General features: G+C 40.4%; 2 protein-coding genes across 3 annotated transcripts; one reads left to right on the plus strand and one right to left on the minus strand.

The window, feature by feature from the left end:
• Positions 1-5,123: 5,123 nt before the first annotated feature.
• On the minus strand, positions 5,124-11,898 carry LOC141762809 (calcitonin gene-related peptide type 1 receptor-like). Of its 2 annotated transcripts, none has more exons than XM_074626886.1 (13): positions 11,756-11,898; positions 10,089-10,152; positions 9,338-9,488; positions 9,138-9,245; positions 8,655-8,767; positions 8,486-8,577; positions 8,267-8,393; positions 8,029-8,182; positions 7,891-7,951; positions 7,735-7,801; positions 7,393-7,611; positions 7,115-7,156; positions 5,124-6,829 (listed from the first exon to the last, which is right to left on the minus strand). In XM_074626886.1, exons 2-13 carry the CDS (start codon positions 10,137-10,139, stop codon positions 6,623-6,625), a joined length of 1,392 nt encoding a protein of 463 aa, XP_074482987.1. In that variant the 5' UTR covers positions 10,140-10,152; positions 11,756-11,898; the 3' UTR covers positions 5,124-6,622. The 2 variants fall into 2 exon arrangements, with proteins under 2 accessions (XP_074482987.1, XP_074482985.1); XM_074626884.1 differs by having other exon boundaries at positions 10,089-10,179; positions 11,756-11,896.
• A 1,120-nt stretch (positions 11,899-13,018) lies between these two features.
• On the plus strand, positions 13,019-19,622 carry zswim2 (zinc finger, SWIM-type containing 2). The gene is made up of 10 exons (XM_074627515.1): positions 13,019-13,120; positions 14,886-15,042; positions 15,133-15,209; positions 15,638-15,678; positions 16,006-16,240; positions 16,577-16,828; positions 16,973-17,057; positions 17,458-17,540; positions 17,734-17,902; positions 18,772-19,622. Exons 2-10 carry the CDS (start codon positions 14,893-14,895, stop codon positions 19,471-19,473), a joined length of 1,794 nt encoding a protein of 597 aa, XP_074483616.1. The 5' UTR covers positions 13,019-13,120; positions 14,886-14,892; the 3' UTR covers positions 19,474-19,622.
• Positions 19,623-19,851: the final 229 nt, after the last annotated feature.

Here is a 19,851-nt window from a genome sequence, read left to right on the forward strand (position 1 = left end):
GTTTTGCAGGTATTTGGTCATAAACCAAAGAATTGGACAAATCCAAAGTTAGACCTGAAGGTGCAGAACGAAAGGTCAAATAGATTACCAAATTTATTAGTGTATATTTCCTCTTTCTCTGCTTTCCATCTCCTGCTGCTTGCTTGCCTTAAAGTCTCTCTGTAAACCTGATGTACTTTGCATCAAACTTACGTAGACCGCTAGAGTCTGCGACCCTGAGATGACTTGGCAGCGACGCCCAGATCCTGACTGGGGTGTCTCTTGTTCGCCGAGGAGCCTCGATGAGATTTCCCAGCTACTCCTTTTCCTTCCTGTGCACCCTCCAACCCCACCTCACTGACGCCTCCTCCACAGCACTTAAAGAACACTGGGAAAGGATCATGAGAAAGGATCAAACTATTGGCCTGAATTATACTCGGTGGCATGAAAACACGGGGCTGAAAAGAAAGCATACAATTAAGGGAAAGTAATAAGGGTTTCCTCCGTCATCAAAGTGATACAATCACAGATTCCTCTCTTGTAACTGTCTGGAAACCATGATAAGCAGTTAACACTCCTACTACTAGTCAGAGTGCTTCTTAGAAAAATAAGATGACATTACAGCGAGCCAGTTATTGTTGTGGAATAAACCCCGAAAAGGCGTTACGGCACCCCGACACAAAGCGGAGCATCTTGCATCACCCTGAAGGGGTTTATTTCACAACAATGACCCGCTATCTGTACATTATCCCGCTTATTACACGGCTACTTACTGAAGAAATCAATAATTTGACCCAAAAATGGTCCTCCAGAGTCCGACATCAGAACTCTGCCCATAGCAATGGTCTGTTATACATAGCAACGGTCTGTTATAGAGAAATAACAGACCGTAGAACGCCGTGATTGACCAATCAGAATCGAGTATTCAACAAAGCCGTGTAATAAATTTGTACAATGTAGGATTTTCAGACTGAAATTTAGCTGTTTCCTCCCACATGATAACATGATATCAAAAAGTGAAATTAAATAAAATTCCAAACAGACAAAACTCAGTTGTACTTCATATGGGTGCTGCTTCTCTATTCACACACACACACACACACACTGTGACACGCACCCCTCCTCCACAGGCGGAGGCTGGAGCTGATCGAAAGGGAAACGGGCCGCTTTAACATCCCACCTTTTACCAGATCCTGGGAGGAGCGTGTGCCTGGTGGCAGGGGGAGAGAACAATGGCAGGAAACTGGGAGAGGAGCGAGGGAGTTCCTGTTGGCAGGACGATGCTGAAGACGAGAGCCGGCAGCGACGCGCCTCGTTCAAGTGGATACTGGCCCGCCGCCCTGGGCTCTATAGGAACTGGGCTCTTTAAAACTGTAATACGCTTATTGTTTGAGATGTTTTCATTGTTAGGGTGGGATGTCTTAGATGTTCTGATTCGAGAAAAATTAATATCAAAACAAAATTGCTTGCAAAGCAAATAACCTTCATCATTGTTTCCCACCAATCAGAAGGTCACATTCATACCTGTAGTTCATATTGTGGCCTTTTAGTTCTGGTCCACCTTTTCAGGCGGTCTCGGTCCAACTCGTTGGTTCCCACCAGAGTCCAGCTTTCATACGAAGACACCAGATTTTGTCTGAATTGCACCAAGCCAAGGACTCCATATTTATAAAAACGTGGATCATATTTTCATTAGTTTGCCATTGTTTCTATCGGAACTACAGTAATAACATCGTACTCAACAAGTGCTGAGATCTGGGAATGTAGTGCAACCCCAACACCAAAAAAAACACACGTTCTAACACATTGTAAAAGTGAATGAAATGTTTTGAATGTCTTTGAATGAAATACGTTTTTAACATGTTTTTGTTTAGGTTTAGGCAACAAAACTACAACTTTTTTAGGTTTAGGCAACAAAAACACAACGTCAGCCACTTGGTTAAGTTTAGGGGGAAAAGATTGTGTTGTTTGTGTTTTAAAAAAACTACATTTAAAAAGTGAACATGAAACTGTCTTGTGTTTTGTGTCCACAGGCAGTCTACACTACAGCGCCTGACTTCCGCTTTTGCTCCTGTCATAATTACTACGGTCGCTAGAGGTCACTGTCGTCTTCTTTTATTCCTTCTTTTGGTGATCTACCATGTGAATGGATGATAAAACCTACTAGTGGGTGTAACAAGCCCCTTCTGACCCACATCTATGGAGCTGATAACCACTGATAACGCTCATTTAATGAGCTGATAACAGTGTAACCGGCTGAAAGTGTTAAACATACTTAAATCTCTGATATAATAGAGTTTTCTTTCCATTTAGATGCAGCTGGGGTGAAAGGTGATGACGATGAACTCCATGACGGCCCACAGCTGCAAAGGACAAAAAAAGAAAAAGTAGTGCGAGTACTACACCCCTGCTGGCTAGAACACTGGAAATGAACTCTCCACATGATGTATTCACACTTTTGATCGTGACGTCCCTCCACAAACACCAAAGACGCGAAGCTACCAGACAACCAAGTGTTGACATCACTCCGTGACGACCTGCTAAGATAAATTATGACCCTGAAGCAGCGGTCTGCAGCGAGCGGCAGACTTCCCGCGGTCCCACCCAGACCCGGGTCACATCCATACACCCGGGCCACATTGCTCACCCTAACCCCTGTACTGTACGCCCTCCACACCCTCCAGCACAGCCAAGAACTCATTCCATTGTTCTCAAGAGTGAAACATCCCCATGCACAAGTGGTCCGATCACTCCATGAGCCAGATGTGTGTATGGTATGTGTGTGTGCGTGCGTGCTGGCAGAGCGCTGTTTAATTAGTTTGCTTTCACCAGAAATGTATGCAGACAGCGTGGGGTTGTAATGAAGTGCAGTTACTGGAAGGTTATTGTTTCAAGTTGAGTCATTCTTCCTTTGAAAGCGATAAAGTTCATCACTATTTACAGCTTGTGTTCTCATCAATTTCAAGTTGTGATGCAAAAGATGTTGTGTTTGTGGAGATTCCACATCAAACCATGTCACAATGTTAAGACATCTTCTGGCTTTAATTTTCTGTTATGAAAGTAATGGTGGTGTTGGCTCTATGTGGTGTTTGTTTTTTTTACTCTCTGCATTCCTAGCATTCCACTTTCTCTGCTGCTGGAAAGGTAAAATGCATCATATCATGTGCATCAAAGGCTTTTTCCAAGGAAGCACTGACGCTCATGATAAATGGGAAATTTCCTTCTTGGGGGAGGGAAAAATGTCATCTGGGCTCCAGTTTTTTTCCAGCATGTTGTTCTGTGACATTGAAATATAGGTATGAATGAATGACAAAGCAAGCAAGTAGCATGCTTGGGCTTTTCTGTAGACTTCCAGGTTACTGATACATGCAAAAGGTGGAGAGTAAGGAAAGATTATTAAAAGTGACTTAAACTTGCATTCTTTCTAACAACCAGCAGGGGGCGACTCCTCTGGTTGCAAAAAGAAGTCTGATTGTATAGAAGTCTATGAGAAAATGAGCCTACTTCTCACTTGATTTATTACCTCAGTAAACATTGTAAACATGAGTTTATGGTCTCAATCGCTAGTTTCAATTCTTCTTCAATAAAGCATGATGTTCATTTAGTAAATTATCGTCCCATTTAGAGTCAGATAGACCATAAAGCAGGGGATGCTTTAGGGCGGGGCTACCTTGTGATTGACAGGTCGCTACCACAGCGTTGTCCGGTCTGGGAGTTGTCAAAATGCCGAACTCGAGGCTTCAAAACGGTCGTCCACAAACTAATGGGTGACATCATGGTGACTACGTCCACTTCTTATATACAGTCTATGTTTGAGACCTCGGTCTGCTGCGTTTGAAAATGTGTCTCTTAATCCAGAGAGTCCCTTTAAAGACGGAGATGTTTATCACTGGCACATTTCTCTGCTAATACTGATGTGTTCATTTTCAGGTATTCTTCCTGTTGTAGCTACCAGAATTTAATGGATAACTTCCAGCTAAATTCAAGCAGTGTATTCGGTCCTGCTATTGGGACAATCTGTGGTCCTCAGGAATGCAGTGAGGTCAATGAAATATTGAGTCATTGTGAGTTCATAATAGTCTGTTCCTCATTCAGGGGAAATTACTCCAGATTAGTGCGTCAGCCAAATTAAATCTACGACAATATGAAGCAGATTTATGTAATTGTTTTCCACAACTTCTAAAACATTTCTGCAGCTACGTGTGCAGGATCGTCACCATGCGCGAGAGCACATGAGGCAATCTGGCGTATTATGTCTCCATTCAGTCACGTCCTGTGGAAACGTCCCTGACAAATACCCAGAACGCTGCACGTTGGAAATACAAAACATCAGCTAAATGCTTTAAGCTTTGTGGAAGTGTGCGGAAGTTAAGGCAGTAAACAAGTGTTAGTCATGAGACTGAGGAAGTGTTTGCTACCAGCACACAAGAGCCGACGGATCAAGAGTTCAATGGCAATGTATTCTTAGAAACAGGAAGCCTGCAATACATCCACTGGTCTGATTTCCATGGAGGTAAATAAAGGGAGGTGAGACTGGTGTTGTGATACACAACAAAACTATGTTTACTGAGAACTCTCACATGATTCAGCTTGAGATTATTTTTGATCTCCGTTTTAAAGGAAACCTGTGCCATCAGAAACCCCACAGGATACTAATTCTCATTGATGTTACAGGACGCAAGTTGTGCAGTAAAAATGGCAGATGTTTAGTGTTACTGCGATGCCCCGTGCGCTGAAAGGCATGCAAATAGCTCGTAAATATCACTCGCAATAATATACTGTCCTGCACACACACATGCTTCTGATCATCATGTGTTTGCAGACGGATGAAAGAAAAGTGGCATGTTAAGTGCTTTCACAGCGTCTCTGTTCTGCATTTGATGAATGATGCACTCAAAGGATGCACTTTTCCTTTGGTACTTCCTAATTGCACCTGGGCACATATATATACGTTCTTGGACGAGGAACAGACAGCAACACGCCCTGCTTTGTCTGGAAACAATATGTATTTCAATGGGAAGCGTTTTCTAAGGTCAGACAAGGAAATCCCACCCTTAATTAAATTTGTGGGAAAGAAAAATGCACTTAGATATTTTCTTATTTCTCTTTGAGGGGAACAATAAGACAGATAAATACAGTGACTCTTTGTTTTCTGATCCCCGGTTTAAAACAGTTTTTATTTACAGCATTATTACTTCAGTAGAAATAAACATTTATTGACAAAACTATGGTAAAGAAATGAAAATGAGATTCAGACTGAAAATATAATCAACATGGGAAAACACAACAAGTTTTTTGTTCCATTCTTGACACATCTGTGTTAAAATATTCAAAACTCAAGGTTCGCTTACTAGCTTTTTGCAGGACTTTTGACCATCTTCTTCAGCGACTAGAACTAGTCAGAGGCGGAAGTTATGATCCCCCTTCTCCTATATACGACCACTTTTACATCACATAATAACACCATAGGAAGCTGAGGAAGGCAGTAAAATATGGTTGAAAGATCCAGAGAAGGCTAGTAGGTACGTTTTAAATAGGCTAAGGGTTCAGTGCGGCACATTTAAAGACAACATTTTGGGAGATAATGCTAAAGTATTTCCTGTTTAAGAAGGCTGGAACCAGCAGCTCTTCTCTTACCGTTTATCTCTAATTGGAGGAGACAGACTTTATCTTATCAGTGAATAAACAAGAGTCAGTTCCTGCTGAACTTGTTTCCTGGACATGAAAGTCTTTAGAGAATTTGTCTAAAAACATTTGAACATTTAACGACTATGCTATTAATTAAAATCTAACATAAGCAATATACAATGTGTGTTTCAAGCTGACTTGAAAGATATGCAAAGTACACTAAAGGCTTCATATTTTATGCCTTGATATATGTATATTCATATGTACAAACACATGCACTTTACAGTCAGTGACTATCTCACAATATCTCTCCAGCATTTTGGAATAATCAGATATGAAGGAAAAAAAACAGTGAGTATTATCTTATCTTGTAGGCTATCGCCAAGCCAGACGTGATAAGACAATGTAAGCTTATTTAATTGTGGAAATATTACATAAATAGAAAACTCTCCTCACCATAAAGTCTGAGTTGCACGCCTGTAATTCAAAAGTTAAAGCAGGAATGATATTTAGCAAAGCAAGCTAGATGTTTATTTGTTCTTTTGTGTGTGTGTTTGTACTTTTTTACATATTACCTGTGTAGTTATGTGCCTATAACTAAAACCTGAAATGCTTTTCTCAGATTTCGAGACGTGGTTCAACAGTGTTTTCGTGCAATGTATCCTCAAAATGCCCAGAAGAAAACTCTCTCTTTGCAAGATCAACTCAACAGAACAGCTTCTTGTTTGCCGAGGGCTCTTCAAGTTTATTCCACACGATGCAAAAAAGCATTAAGGTCTTCCTTAATCCGGCAACAGCCCCTTTAAATCTTCATGGGATGGAAAAAATTATGAAGAAACAGTGTCTTTGGTCTCAAGCTCCTTCTGTTTTGGTAATATTTGTGTGAAAAAATATAAGAAATATGTGAGTTTTTGAGGCTGGAAGATGGAAGTGAACAGCCATGAACAGTAGTAAAACTCCACGGAGACGTCCATCTTCGTAACATCTTGGGAGAAGTCAAAGAAACGGCGAGCCTTCACACGAAAGGGCTGTCCGATCTGAATATGTCTGAGTAGCTCTTGCCGTTCATGTGCTCAGTGTGGCTTTCGATGCTGTAGCAGCGGTGGACCTCTGTGAGCGACGACGCCACGTAGGAGGCCGAGCGGAAGAAGTCGGCGTTGGCGAATGTGCCGGCAAACTGCATCCGCTGCTGGTTCCAGTTTCTCCGCAAGACGCTCTGGACCTGCAAGAGAAGACACAACGAGGATGTAAAGAGGATGGCAACGATTGCACCATTCACATTTCATCTTATCTTTGGGGAAACTGCAACCAGACGATGTCTTTAAAGCATTTTAAGTGCATTCATATCCATGTTTAAGGCTGTCCATCCAGGCCCATAGGGTCACTGAGGTCATGTAGTCTGTATTTTTTTTCTGACTATTTTTGCATCATATAGTGAGAATTAAATGGGTTGCAAATTCAAAATCTAAGCATGAAGTATGAGGTGTTGTTAGTGCTCATAACTCACCTCCCCGTTGAAGAAGCAGAATATTGTAGAAACCAAGAGACCCTGCATGAGAAACAAGAAAAGTTTCACATGGGAAATCCCTTAAGCTCTAACAGCTGCTCACAGTGCCACATGTTCATGCTCTTATTCTAGAAATATTTGTAATTTTAAACCACAAATTTATCGAGGATTTTGGCATCGGACAGTTATGCAACAAGTCTGCGCCTAAAGCAGAGATTTTATAGGGCATTTTTATTGGGTAAAAGCTTAAAAAGTTCTCGTCATGCGTATGCACTGACCTGGTAGTGCATGAGGATTTCCATGACGTACAGGTAGATCTCAAAGACCCAGTGGTCCTGGGGCTTGTAGGGGAGCAGGACGAACTGGATGCCGAGCAGAGGGATGAGGATGAGGGTGGCCCTCACGGCCCTCATGTAGAGGCTGGACTCGGCCTGGTGCGTCACCCTCAGCTTGGTTATGAGGACCCGGACGATGTTCAGCAGGAAGAAAAGATTCACCTGGAAGACATTAGATGCACAAATGAAAAAAGGGAAGAAGGCTTCATAACAGCCCTTGCAGAGCATCACCAGGAAAGTAAATGTCTGATAAGTAAGTAAATCTGGATTTCCCACTGTGCTTACCACCAATGCGGCGCAGATTGGACCGTGGATGATGTACAGCAAGGAAGTATCTGAGCTGACCCAACATCTGTGAATGCATGGATCACATCATCATATCATACAGTATGGAAACACATGATTTAGGTACAAGGATATCTTTAGATCAAGAAGACTCACTTGTCGTTGTAGTAGCAGTGGCGTGCTATTGAATGGATCACCGCCGGCACGAGTGGAAAACCTGCAAATTTCAAGACATTTGAGTGTAAGAGAGGGAAATGTGCATGATGAAATATTTCAATCTAAGTCCTTACTTACCCCAGCCCAGCAGATAATACCACATGAGATGCTGTTTTTCTGCAAACACCGCCACAACAATGAGAGTGTGCAGGTAGATTCCTTCACAGAGCATCCAGAAGTAGTTGCAGCTCAGCAGATACAGGTGGATGAACATGAGCAGTTTGCAGGTCGCCTGGAAGGGAAAAGCAACATGTTTTTACTGACTGTAAAAATGCCAAACGATACGTGGTTTAGCGTAGGAAGTGAAATCACTCACAGAATCGTTGTACGTGTGTCCCTGTTTCTTCACCACTGTTGTGAGCCAGACAACGGTGATGATGGAGTTGAGCACGAACGAGAGGAAGAGGTTTTTGTGGAGCGTTATCCTCTGGCAGCTCAGACTCCTGAGGACACATTTCATCGGCTAAAGTTAATAAATGATTCATCAAAAGTCATGTAGATGTCTAGGACATAAAGAAAGCTGTTCCACACTCACTTAAAATGGAAGAATATTCCTAATGATATGATCAATGACACCAGCGACAGGCCGTGACCAATCATCACCAAGTAGAAGTGAGTCATCGCCGCCTGCAAGAAAACTAAATGAATACAACTTCACAGTAAAAGCTGCTTTGTGTATTTTTGTCGTCTTTATTCCTCCTTACTGTCCTATGATGTGTCGTGTTGGCTAGGCAGTTTGTGAAGTTTGTCCACGTCCTGTTGCTCTCGGGGTGACGCCCCCACTCGCCTGTCTCTGCGCACACTTTGGAAGCCATCGCTGTTGACAAATTTGCACAATTTTACATTTCTGTTTGTGTACGGATGAAATACAGCATGAGCTAATTAGAGGTGATGTAAACTTGGGCTGTTTCCCCTGCTTCTAGTTTTTATGCTTAGCTTACGTACAGACATAACAGAGGTCTTCACATCTAACTTTCATAATCAGAAAGCTATAGCCGAAGAGCCTTCATCATCTAAAGACTAGAAATTACGCTTTAAAATCAGGGAAACTGCACTTTTAAAAAGTAATTGCTGCAGATTTATAGGGGTCTTTTTACGCTCCAAGTTGGTAAATGTCCAATTTGACAGTCTTGACTCAACATTACACTAAAATATTAAAGGTTAATAAAGTAAGTAAAGAAATTCACCCTGAGGATCAAAGTTTTTAAAGTAGTCCGGACAGCCCTGCTCCGTTGGTCCGGGTTCAGTTTCATCCCAGCACAGCCACCCATCCCACGTTGTGTTGCACACTGGCCCTGCAGACAACAAAGTGATATGTTACAGTGACTTAATATGGAAAGCAGTAACATGAGGAACCATCACAGGCTTTTTGAGACGATCCTCTCACCTATTGTTTTCGTTTTGCGCTGCGATTCTTTCCCCATCCTCTGGAAACATTCGTACTGGGCTGTGGCGATTTGGTTCCGCGTCGACGGATGTTCACCCCGATGGTTCAGATGCTCCTGGATGTCATCTTCAGAGCTCGCCACCACAAGCAGCTTTAGAGAGATTATTGAAATTCATCAGCATGCCAACACACACAGATACACCATTATACAAAATTAAATGAAACAACAAAGTCACAAGTGGTAGTATAATGCCTTCTGGGGCTCTAGGGGAGCTAAAATCACTCTCAAGTTGCATCATGGGAAGTGTAGGATCAAGTTTGACCCATATCAGGACCTAAAGATTACTACATCTCAGCCTCTGATGCTTTGATTTTGTCCATTCTTCTTTTAATCTGTCTCTCACAAATTTCTCAACTTTATGGAAGTGCAATACTAAATCACTAGAGTGCCCCTTTAAAGACTGCATCAGGATGATTAGAGGATTCATCCAATCAAATAAAGAGTTTTGATCAACAGTTAGGGACTCAGTGATGCTATAGAGAAGCAAATAACTTTAGTTATGGTTATAAATATTCTAAAAACAGGAGATTATACACAGAAAAAATAATCTATAATGAAATAGAATAACTAATACAACTTGCATCAAAACTTAATGGATGATCTGAAGAGCAACGGTGAAGCTGCAAAAACATACAAGACAAGCAGGTGACATATTCAGCTAAAACAGCATATCAGAACCAACAGCTTTACCTTATTGAGGATGCACAGGACCAGCAGATACATGAAGCAGTTTAGATCCATCGCTGTGGGTATTCTGAGGAACGGGGAAAATAGTTTGTAACTAAGGAAAGGAAATAGACAATAGACCCTTAAAATGCTGCCTTTATTTTAAACAATGTGACCTTTGCCCTGATCAAAAGCCATGTAAACAAAACGGACCGTACAGCTATGCCTCCAAACCCATGTTTTTAGGCAGGACTCCCCGTTTTGGACGTTAGGTTCACAGATTTGATCTTTTGCTTCCTCTGCTCCCCACCACTTCCTTCCTACATGCTTATTATGCATGTTGAGCAAGTTTAACTTTAGCCAAAAGACATCAATGAGGCAAATGAAGTAAGAGCATGTGCTGCAAACTCACTATACAGATGTTTTCATCAGCTAGATGATTCATATGCTGATCCAAATGTTAAGCAACTACTGTGAGAGTTACAGTGACAGCAGTGGAAATGATGACAGTTCTAATGGTCGTATAAACAGTAAAAGCAGAAACAGTTGTGTTGGCTTCAGCATCTGTCCATGATACAGTTTTAATTTGACTATTTTCTAGTCAAAGAAAAAAGCCCTTTATATATTTAAGTCGCTCTTTATCTGATGCTGTTGCTGCACAGATTATAAAATCATGATCGATAGTTTTATTTTGGGAATAAATTGTGATTCATGATGAGCTAAACCCCCTGTTATTTAAAAGTGCAATTATCATGCGATGATCTGTGTTGCTTTGGATTTATTGTACTTGGACAATACAAAAAATAGCAATATACTGTATAAAGTGAGTCAATATGTACACTGTATGGTAAGCAATCATTCTTGGTTTACAATGGTAACAGAGACTGGAGGTTTTATATGTTTTGAAAGGGTAAATATTATTAAAATATAATTGTTATTTCATGTCTTTTTATAGATATAAGTATGTATCATGGACTTATACATAGTCTCCATCTCATTATAATTTTTTTTTAATCTAACAATTGATTGAAAATCACCTTCTGTCCTTCACAAAAGAACATCTTTCCAACTTTGTCCTCTCAGTCAGCGAGACTTTGAGGCACTTTTCCCAAATCCTCATTTGGAATAAATAACAGTTCATAATACTGTGACCCAGACCACTGCTAATTCAAGAAATCGTTGTCAGTTTGTAAGACTATTATCTTGAACACACCCAGAGACGCACAGTATATCCCTCTAATGGACTGCAAAGACACTTAATAACTCAAAGTGAAGTTTATTTTGTGGGCCATCTGTACCAGAACACGAGGATTGACACACTGATCCATGTGAAATACCCTTTATTATATCTAGGAAATAACACTACACCACCTTATATAACCTTAATATATTGTGTTTGAATAAAAGAAGGGTTGACTCTTCTGCTACACACTAGATATTTTTCTCTAATCATATGTTTTGTGGTATACATGAATTTGTTCTCTGTTTAATACTCTAATATAGAGTACATAAACTTTTTTTGCCAAGAGCAAAGTTAAGAGGTATTTCCATATGCCCAGTAACTTATATTCTTTTCACATTTCACAGTTCAATGTTCAAAAATGTGACCTGTTTTCAGCACCGTAACCACAGTTCCTGAACAGCAATCAAAGTCTACATGCTGAAAAACTGCAACTATTAAAGAAACTTACCTTTGCCGAAGCAGAATAATAATAAAAAACACAGTGTGACTTCTTGAAGAGTAATCCTTCAGTCTGAGAGTTTATGTCTCTTCCTCAAGAGTAGTCCTTCAGCGTGTGTGTTTCGCAGCAGAGTCAGAGGCGACACTGAGCTGTCCTGATAAGAACTGACTGGGGCTGTGGATGACATCACATGCTTTCCTTTTGTGGGGGCAGATAGAGGAACATCCCTTCAGTGTAATGGGAATTACATAAGTGTTGATGTAATTGATCACCATTACACTGTATCATTTATATTATGTATGATATATGATATATGATGTACTTTAATGTCCTGGCTGTTGATCTTTAGAGTCTGTAAATCATGATGAATTTACTGTATTGCATAGAGCGCAACCTGTCTTGCTTGTTTTTTTTGTGATTATTTTTTGTATCTATGGCTGTTATAGTCATAAATACTATTACAAATGGGGAATATTCATGATTCCCAGGGCAGAAAAAAAGACTATTAATAATCATCCTTAAGGTTCATCACAAATTGTAAAGCTCTGACTGTGAGTTGTACTCTCGGGTGGGATGGCCTGCACTGGCAACCCATAGGCTCTCCCATTGGTACATCCTTATATATAAGGTGATTCTGGGTCTGCTCCCACAATACTTAAGTGTTTTTATTACGCAAAAAAAATTGTGGACAGTATTCACTGCGTTCACAGGACCTTCTTGTGTTTTCTTTCCCAAAAGCTCGGACAAAAATTGGGGAAAGGGCTTTTGCATATTCTGCACCCTCAGCCTGGAATTTGCTCCAAAATGACCTAAAAATCAAGGAGCTGGTCTCATTAAATATTTTTAAATCTAAAATGAAGGCTTTAAGAAGCAGACTCGATGGCATGCCAATGTTTTTAGCTTCCCTTGTTGTCCAGCTGACTCCCACAAAAGTTCATTTTTGTCCCCCCATTTGTCTTTAGATAGTTCTCTTTTAATGCAAATTGTAGTGCTTTTAGTGTTTGTGAATGTATTTTATCTCTATTTGTGTCTGCAACTTTGTGTTCTTGCTGCTGACCGTCTTGGCCAGGTCTCCCTTATATAAAAAAAATAAAATTAGGTCAACAAGTTCCCAGAAAGAGTCCCAGATCTAAAGGATTACAGTATGGCTGTTAAATGTATTAGAAATACCCAATATGTTATATACAAATTATCATTTTCACTACATAACTGCTGTGAATCTGGAAGCAGAAAACTGACCAATCAGCAAGAGGGTTTCTATTGCTTAGCAACGGCGCCCTCTGCTGGTCCTAAAGCTCCATGGCAATAGCAGCCAGGTTACCATGGCCACAGCGTTCTTCTTGGTACCTGGCTCTGCAGAGTAACTTCAGTAAGGTAAGTTCCGCCTGGGTTTTAGGCATTTATTGACATTAAAGCTACTTTTTGAGATGTGTAAACCTCCGGAGGTAACTTTATTAGCTTTCCTCAAAAATAAATAAATAAATAAACGCGCTGCAGCAACCGGAAGTAGTGCAAAGGTGTCTGTAATTAGTCTAATTAGTGTTTGCTAGCAAGCAGGTAGCTACTCAAGTTAGCCTTTTCTGTGAAAACAGTAAAACAATAAGGAGGTCTGAGCAACTTCCAGGCAGGGAGGCTACAATAATATTCAGTATTAAATGATCATATCACACCAGTCTTGACTAACAAGATAGAGTTACCTGCCCAAACAGTGTGTATCTGTTAGCTACAAAGCTAAATGTGTTTTCCTGGTTTCTGCTAAAAGCTAAGTGGCAAAGTACAAGTGTAGCTCTGCACGTACAGTACACGATAGTATGACTTTATAATTGTAATGTAGGGGTGAAAATAAAGAGAAACAGACTCTTGAAACAGATATTTTAAGATGTATATCAACAATATTTTGTTTTGTTTATTTATTTTGCACAATTTAAGACTATACAACATAACAAATACAAAATAAATGAATAATATAAAGTGCAGGAAGAGGCAAAAAACCCACTGGGCTTATCTGAAGCCTCCACCTAGAGACAAGATTAATATAAAGAAATAATATGACTATATAGTAGTGATAACAAACAATTAGGACAAGATATATATATAATAACAACAATAACAATACAGTAAATATATCAAAAGACAAATGTGTGTGTTGCGTGGAAGTGTATGGTTAGTGTTTTTGAGGAGGATATTGATTTAAATATCTATAAAGACTTCTGGGCAATCAACAACATTGTGAGTGGGAAAAAAGAAAAAACATAAAAACAGATACATGGACAACATGGGGAAAAGCAATTACAAAACAGCAATTAAATGACCCTTTAAGCGACTTTTGAAACATTTGACAGATGAACAGGTTTTTGATAGATGTGAAAAGCTACTCCATAATTTGCTTCCCCTAAATCTTATCGAAAATTGACCTCTACTAGTGAGGAATTTAGGTGGATGAAGATCTAGAGACTGACGGGTTGGGTAAGAATGGACCTGAGAATTTGTTTTAAAATAGGTCTTTTCCTATTTCCATTACTGCAGGGTAGATTTGCATACTCTATACTATTGACAGCTCTCTGTAGTAGTTCTGGTGGCTATCACTTCACTGTTGTGTGTTTATTCTTATGTTTGTAGTCTTTATTCCTGTGTGTATTGGTGTTTTGTTTGGGTCCTATAAGCTACTGGATGCCTAAATGTCCCTTGAAACAATATACTGTTTAAAGTCAGTAAATATGTACACTGTATGGTAAGCAATCATTCTTGGTTTACAATGGTAACAGAGACTGGAGGTTTTATATGTTTTGAAAGGGTAAATATTATTAAAATATAATAGTTATGTCATGTCTTTTTATAGATACAAATATATATCATGGACTTATGCACAGTACACTGTGTTTATAGCATAAGCAAACTTGCAACAGCCATCCCTATAGGCCTTCATACAAATACACACAACTCAACAAGAAAACACTACAAAACAACACTAAAATATAATTAAAACCTAATGAAAATCACCTAATCTTGACAACATAACTGATCTCTCTTTTTAAACTTTAACTGGATGCCTAAATGTCCCTTGGATCAATAAAGTATCTATTTATCTCTCTCTCTCTCTCTCTCTACATTATGATTCATGCATATCTTTATTCCACAGTGGCAGGATGTTCAGGAGAACTTCCTGGAGGAACACAGTCAGCGATGCAGTGAGTTCCCACCAACACCAAGCCCTCAACACAACTATATTTCTCCTGAAATCCTTCGGCCCAACGGGATTTCTGCTCAGAGAGGAGGGAGGGGCCAGGAACTTTAAGGTGAATCACTCTGTGAATCAGGATGCTTATTGCTCAAACTCCACAAGCCATGTTTTGTATCCTTGCTCCACTTTTGTTTGTGTTGTTTAGGTGTGCTTGGGTGACCCACATACGTGCACTTGCCCTGTGTTCACCAGGGAGCAGGAGCCATGCAAACACATCTGCTGGTAACAATAACACACACAAGAAGATAACACAACAGTTGGTTTTAGCCAATAATATTTCACAAGGTCCCTTTTATTTTCTATGTATAAGCAGCATTGTGAGGTGAACACTGGCATTTTATTTAACCTAAAGACTGGGTTGCATGTAAAACAGTTAAAGAAGAAAACTTATCCTTGAACTTTGTTGTAGTTGATGTGAAAATTAAGTTCAGAAATTCAACATATTGGGGTGTACTACAGTATTTATTATTGAAAACCATGGATTTTCTTTTAATTTTTTGCAAATTTTTGTAAAACATAATCATTTAAAAAAAATCTAACGATATCCACAGACCTACTAATGACTGAATTTGTGTGTATGTATCAGTGATATTCATTTTTCATCATATGTGTACTAGTAACTGTAATGAATCTAATCTTTATCATTACAGGGTTTTACTGCGGAAATTCAGACTACCCACAGAACATGAATGTAAGTTGTTTTGATTATTATTTTTGTACACTGATTGCGTACTGTACCTTTCAAGTCAGTTACTTTGTTAAAAAAGTTTTATTTGGTTTGTGACACACAAAATTATTGAAAAAAATGAAAGGACACCTAACATTTAACAATTCCTTCTAAACCTGACTTATATGGATATCACAATGCTGATTTAATAGACGAGAATTCAATTAAAACTATTTTATGCTGTGCGCTTATTTCATGTTTAAAACATTTGCTGTTTGCAGGCGGTTTGAAGGAACTGACCTGTACATGTGCTGCTGTTGACATACGGTGTTAAAAATAACTCTGCTCTAGATTCATTTCAGCATGGACTTGTGGAGAGACAGATCTTGGAGGTGCTCCACGGTTTACACAAAACCAAAGACCACCGGACGGAAAAGGATCCCCCTGCTGCTTCTGGGACCCCGAGCCAACCCGTCACCGGCCAGGAGGCTGGAAGTGTCTGCCGGAAAACGATCCAAGCCCAGGATGTGTGTCCTATCTGTCAAGAAGAGCTGCTGGAGAAAAATCTGCCTGTATCTTACTGCAGGTGTGTAGGCGGCTTTGGCTTCACACTGTTATTGTTTCAGCATAGTCATGTTCCAGGATGATGTAAGAAGTTGTAGTCAACTTTTGTTGCACTACTGGCCAGAACATGACCCCATAAATCATTATCAGTCCCAATACAGCACTTACAGCTGTTGACATACAGCATGCTTAGCGGAAACCACCAGCACAGATTTTCGGATGTTGTAAAATTAGATTAAAATCTGCTGATATTCACAGGAAAGGACATTTAATTCAAACACAAAGAAATGATGTGGAAAATGCAGCATTGTGCAGACAGATTTTCTGCACTCTCACGTGCCGTCCTTGTCTCTGCCAGGTTCGGTTGTGGCAATAATGTCCACATCTCTTGCATGAAGGTGTGGGCGGATCACCAGAAACAGTCAGACCAGGAAGAAACGGTGAAGTGCCCTCTGTGCCGGGAGGACTTCAGCTCTTTGAAGTTACTCCAGGAGCAGGTGAAAAATGCAGCAAAGCTCTTCACGGCCGCTGAGAGAGAGAAGCCAGACAGACACCTGGGAGTTCTCTGTCACATCTGCCGCGTCTGCCCTGTCACCGGCAGATGTTTCAAGTAAGCAAGAAGCAGTCTGTTCGTCTACATTGTACAATTTCAATCAGAGTTATATCTATTTTATTATGTGGTGCTGAATAATTCAGTACATTTTTCAGTCATACTGTGCTCCCATGTCTTCTTTAATCCCTGTTGTCTTTTCAGATGCACAGTCTGCAGTTACTTCTATCTATGCGAGGGCTGCTCAAACAAGGGCTGCCACCCACACCATCCATTCGCTTCACGAACAGTAAGATATTTTGATTCAGCTTTGCAATAATACTTGCACTGCATCATCTCCCACCTCAGGCTTCAAGTATTACAAAAAACTTGATCAAAAAAGAATGATACAGATAACACTAATCTTTCCAATGGTCTTAAAGCCTCACATTGCAGTAATATACTGTAAATACCTAATGAAACCTTGTCAAGTGAATTGTCATATTTCTGTTGGTTGTGAGCAGTTTTAATTTGGGCTGCCCCCTTATTATTGACCAACCTGTCGTTTTGGTCTTAGTCAACTAAGATTTCTTTAGTCGATTAGTTGTTTTTTAATGTTTTTTCATGCTGAATGACTTATTTCTAAGAAATTTTATAAACTATAAATACCCACCTGAAGGAAGTAAAAACTCTGACTAAACTTCTAACAGAAAAGGAGAGAAAAGTGGCATCTTGTGGCCGATGACCTCAGTGATGAACCAAGGGGAGCAACCGGTCAGCCAGCAGATGACAGGTGAGCTATTGAATACATCCAGAAAATGTATTTTACCTTTGGTTGATGAAGATGGACAGATTCACTCTAAACACTGATGGATTCCTGAGGGGGGTAGCAAAATGGTGCTGTTGTGAAATGTACAAAACATTTCTATTGCTACTTACTAACAATATGCAAATGTTTGCTCACTCTTTCCCATCTCGCTCCGCAGCATCATCCGTGTAGCTGCAGACCCTCTACCTGAGAATGTGTTGGGGTGTCTACCTACGGTTAAGGTGAGATCGGGGTCTCGGCTCCTGGATGTGGGACAGCAGTGTCGGATCTGTCTGCTGGATTTCAGCCTTGGCCAACGTGTCCGGACTCTGCCCTGCCATCACAAGGTAAAACTTTTCACTGTGTGCTTACTTTGTCTTAGGGATAGATTTTTGAAGTGGGGTTGTAGGAGGTACTTCTCCATAGTCAGTGTATTACCTACAGTAGATGGAGTTTGGAGAAACATTCAGGAGTGCCAGCACGGGAGCAATGTACTGCTGTGGACGGAGGCAGCAGCAAAATGCTATATTAGCCCTTCCGACAGGGAACTAAAGCTGTTATCTATGCCCCCTCAAAGCCACCAGACTCCTGAAAACAGTAATTTTACCTCAAAGAACACAAGAGTTTCTGGTCTACCGCTGCCTCGATCGGTTAGTTTTTGTGTTATTGTGTGACTTTGGTCAATCCGAACTAAACAAAGTCCCACAATAACACACCAAACTAACCGATAGAGACAGCGATGGACCAGCATCTCTTGTGTTCTGTGAGGTAGAATTACCGTTTTTGTGAATGGAGTCTGGTGGCTTTGAAGAGAGCATAGATAACGGCTTCACTTCCCTGTTGGAAAGGGCTGTCTGACAGCAAAGCAAAGTGGTGTAAATATTCTAAACTGGGGGCGTGCCGACCGCCATCCACTGTAGGTATTACACTGATTATCCCTTTAATGTCAGTATAAATGTGATAAAATCACATCATTAAGAGCTCCAAATTGTGTTTATCACAGATTGCACTTTAGTATACCAAAAGAAAGAGGGGGCAACACTAAATCAGAGAAAATTCAAATATAACTGGTATTTCTAACACAACACAATCAAGTTACTTAAAGCATATCAGAACCCAATCTGCTGAGACTATAACATATAAAATCATAATGATTTAAACAAATGCAATGCAAAAAACTTTACCGAGTCCCCTCCTCTCTCCTCACACGCTTCAGTTCCACACCGACTGTGCGGACGGGATCCTGCGGAAGTCCAACTCCTGCCCCGTGGATGGATTTGTCATTTATAACCCCTTGACTTGGAGAACTAGTGACAGGAAGACATCCCCTCAGGCGGCCTCTTGCCTTTCCAGTGGCTGTGCCAAACGACCTGAAAATAACTTAAAGGACCTGTTTATTCCAGGAGTGGCGCTGCGGGACAGGAACACTAAAGTCATTCCTTCACACGGTTCTCTTAGTTTAGAGGTTCTAACAGGCTCTTCAGTCACTTTAAACACCCCACCGAGGTTATTAACTGACAGGTTTCAAGGCTTGTGCGTAGCTACAGACACTGTGACGAGAAAACGAACTCCTGAAAGCTCTTCTTTTAATCACCGACATAAATCTGATTCACGTTCCTCAGAAAAGACAAGGACAAAACACAGCCCAGCTTCACCCAACAGGTGTGCTTCAGCGACACAAATCAGAGAGCAGCCACAGCTGAACCTTTTTGTAGGTTTGCGTCGACTCGAGTCAGACCACACCGCTACTGTGGCTTTTCCTGCTCGACGAGCTAGACTGCAACCCAAAAGGACAGGAGGCACGGTAACCATTAACGACGCAAACAATAGGCTCATATCAGAGCTCAGAATGACGGGAATAAACACACAGCAACACTTGAACTTTACTGTTAAAGCAGTTGAAGAGATCAATAAGTAAACACATGTAACCCTTTATTTAGACATGCCCACTTTATGATAATCACATGCAGTTTGGGGCATGTCATAGTCCAGTCAGCACACTGACACACTGACAGCTGTTGTTGCCTGTGGGGCTGCAGTTTGCCATGTTCTGATTTGAGCATATTTTTTATGCTAAATGCCGTACATTTGAGGGTTTCTGGACAACATTTGTCATTGTTTTGTGTTGTTAATTGATTTCCAATAATAAGTATATACAGTACATTTGCATAAAGCAGCATATTTGTCCACTCCCATGTTGATAAGAGTATTAAATACTTGACAAATCTCCCTTTAAGGTACATTTTGAATGGATAAAAAATGTTCATTAACAGCCCGAAATCAAATATATACTTAA

This window comes from Sebastes fasciatus, chromosome 24 (assembly GCF_043250625.1).
Source record: "Sebastes fasciatus isolate fSebFas1 chromosome 24, fSebFas1.pri, whole genome shotgun sequence".
In the NCBI taxonomy this organism is placed as follows: domain Eukaryota; kingdom Metazoa; phylum Chordata; class Actinopteri; order Perciformes; family Sebastidae; genus Sebastes; species Sebastes fasciatus.

Bases quoted from the DNA above. Each gene is read 5' to 3' on its own strand.
- LOC141762809 (XM_074626886.1), bottom strand. From the start codon at position 10,139: ATGGATCTAAACTGCTTCATGTATCTGCTGGTCCTGTGCATCCTCAAT. The intron at 9,489-10,088 runs GTAAAGCTGTTG...ATCTCTCTAAAG, and splicing joins TCCTGTGCATCCTCAATAAG to CTGCTTGTGGTGGCGAGCTC. The intron at 7,952-8,028 runs GTAAGTAAGGAC...TGAAATTTGCAG, and splicing joins GTATTATCTGCTGGGCTGGG to GTTTTCCACTCGTGCCGGCG.
- zswim2 (XM_074627515.1), top strand. From the start codon at position 14,893: ATGTTCAGGAGAACTTCCTGGAGGAACACAGTCAGCGATGCAGTGAGT. The intron at 17,058-17,457 runs GTAAGATATTTT...AACTTCTAACAG, and splicing joins ATCCATTCGCTTCACGAACA to AAAAGGAGAGAAAAGTGGCA. The intron at 17,903-18,771 runs GTAAAACTTTTC...CACACGCTTCAG, and splicing joins CTCTGCCCTGCCATCACAAG to TTCCACACCGACTGTGCGGA.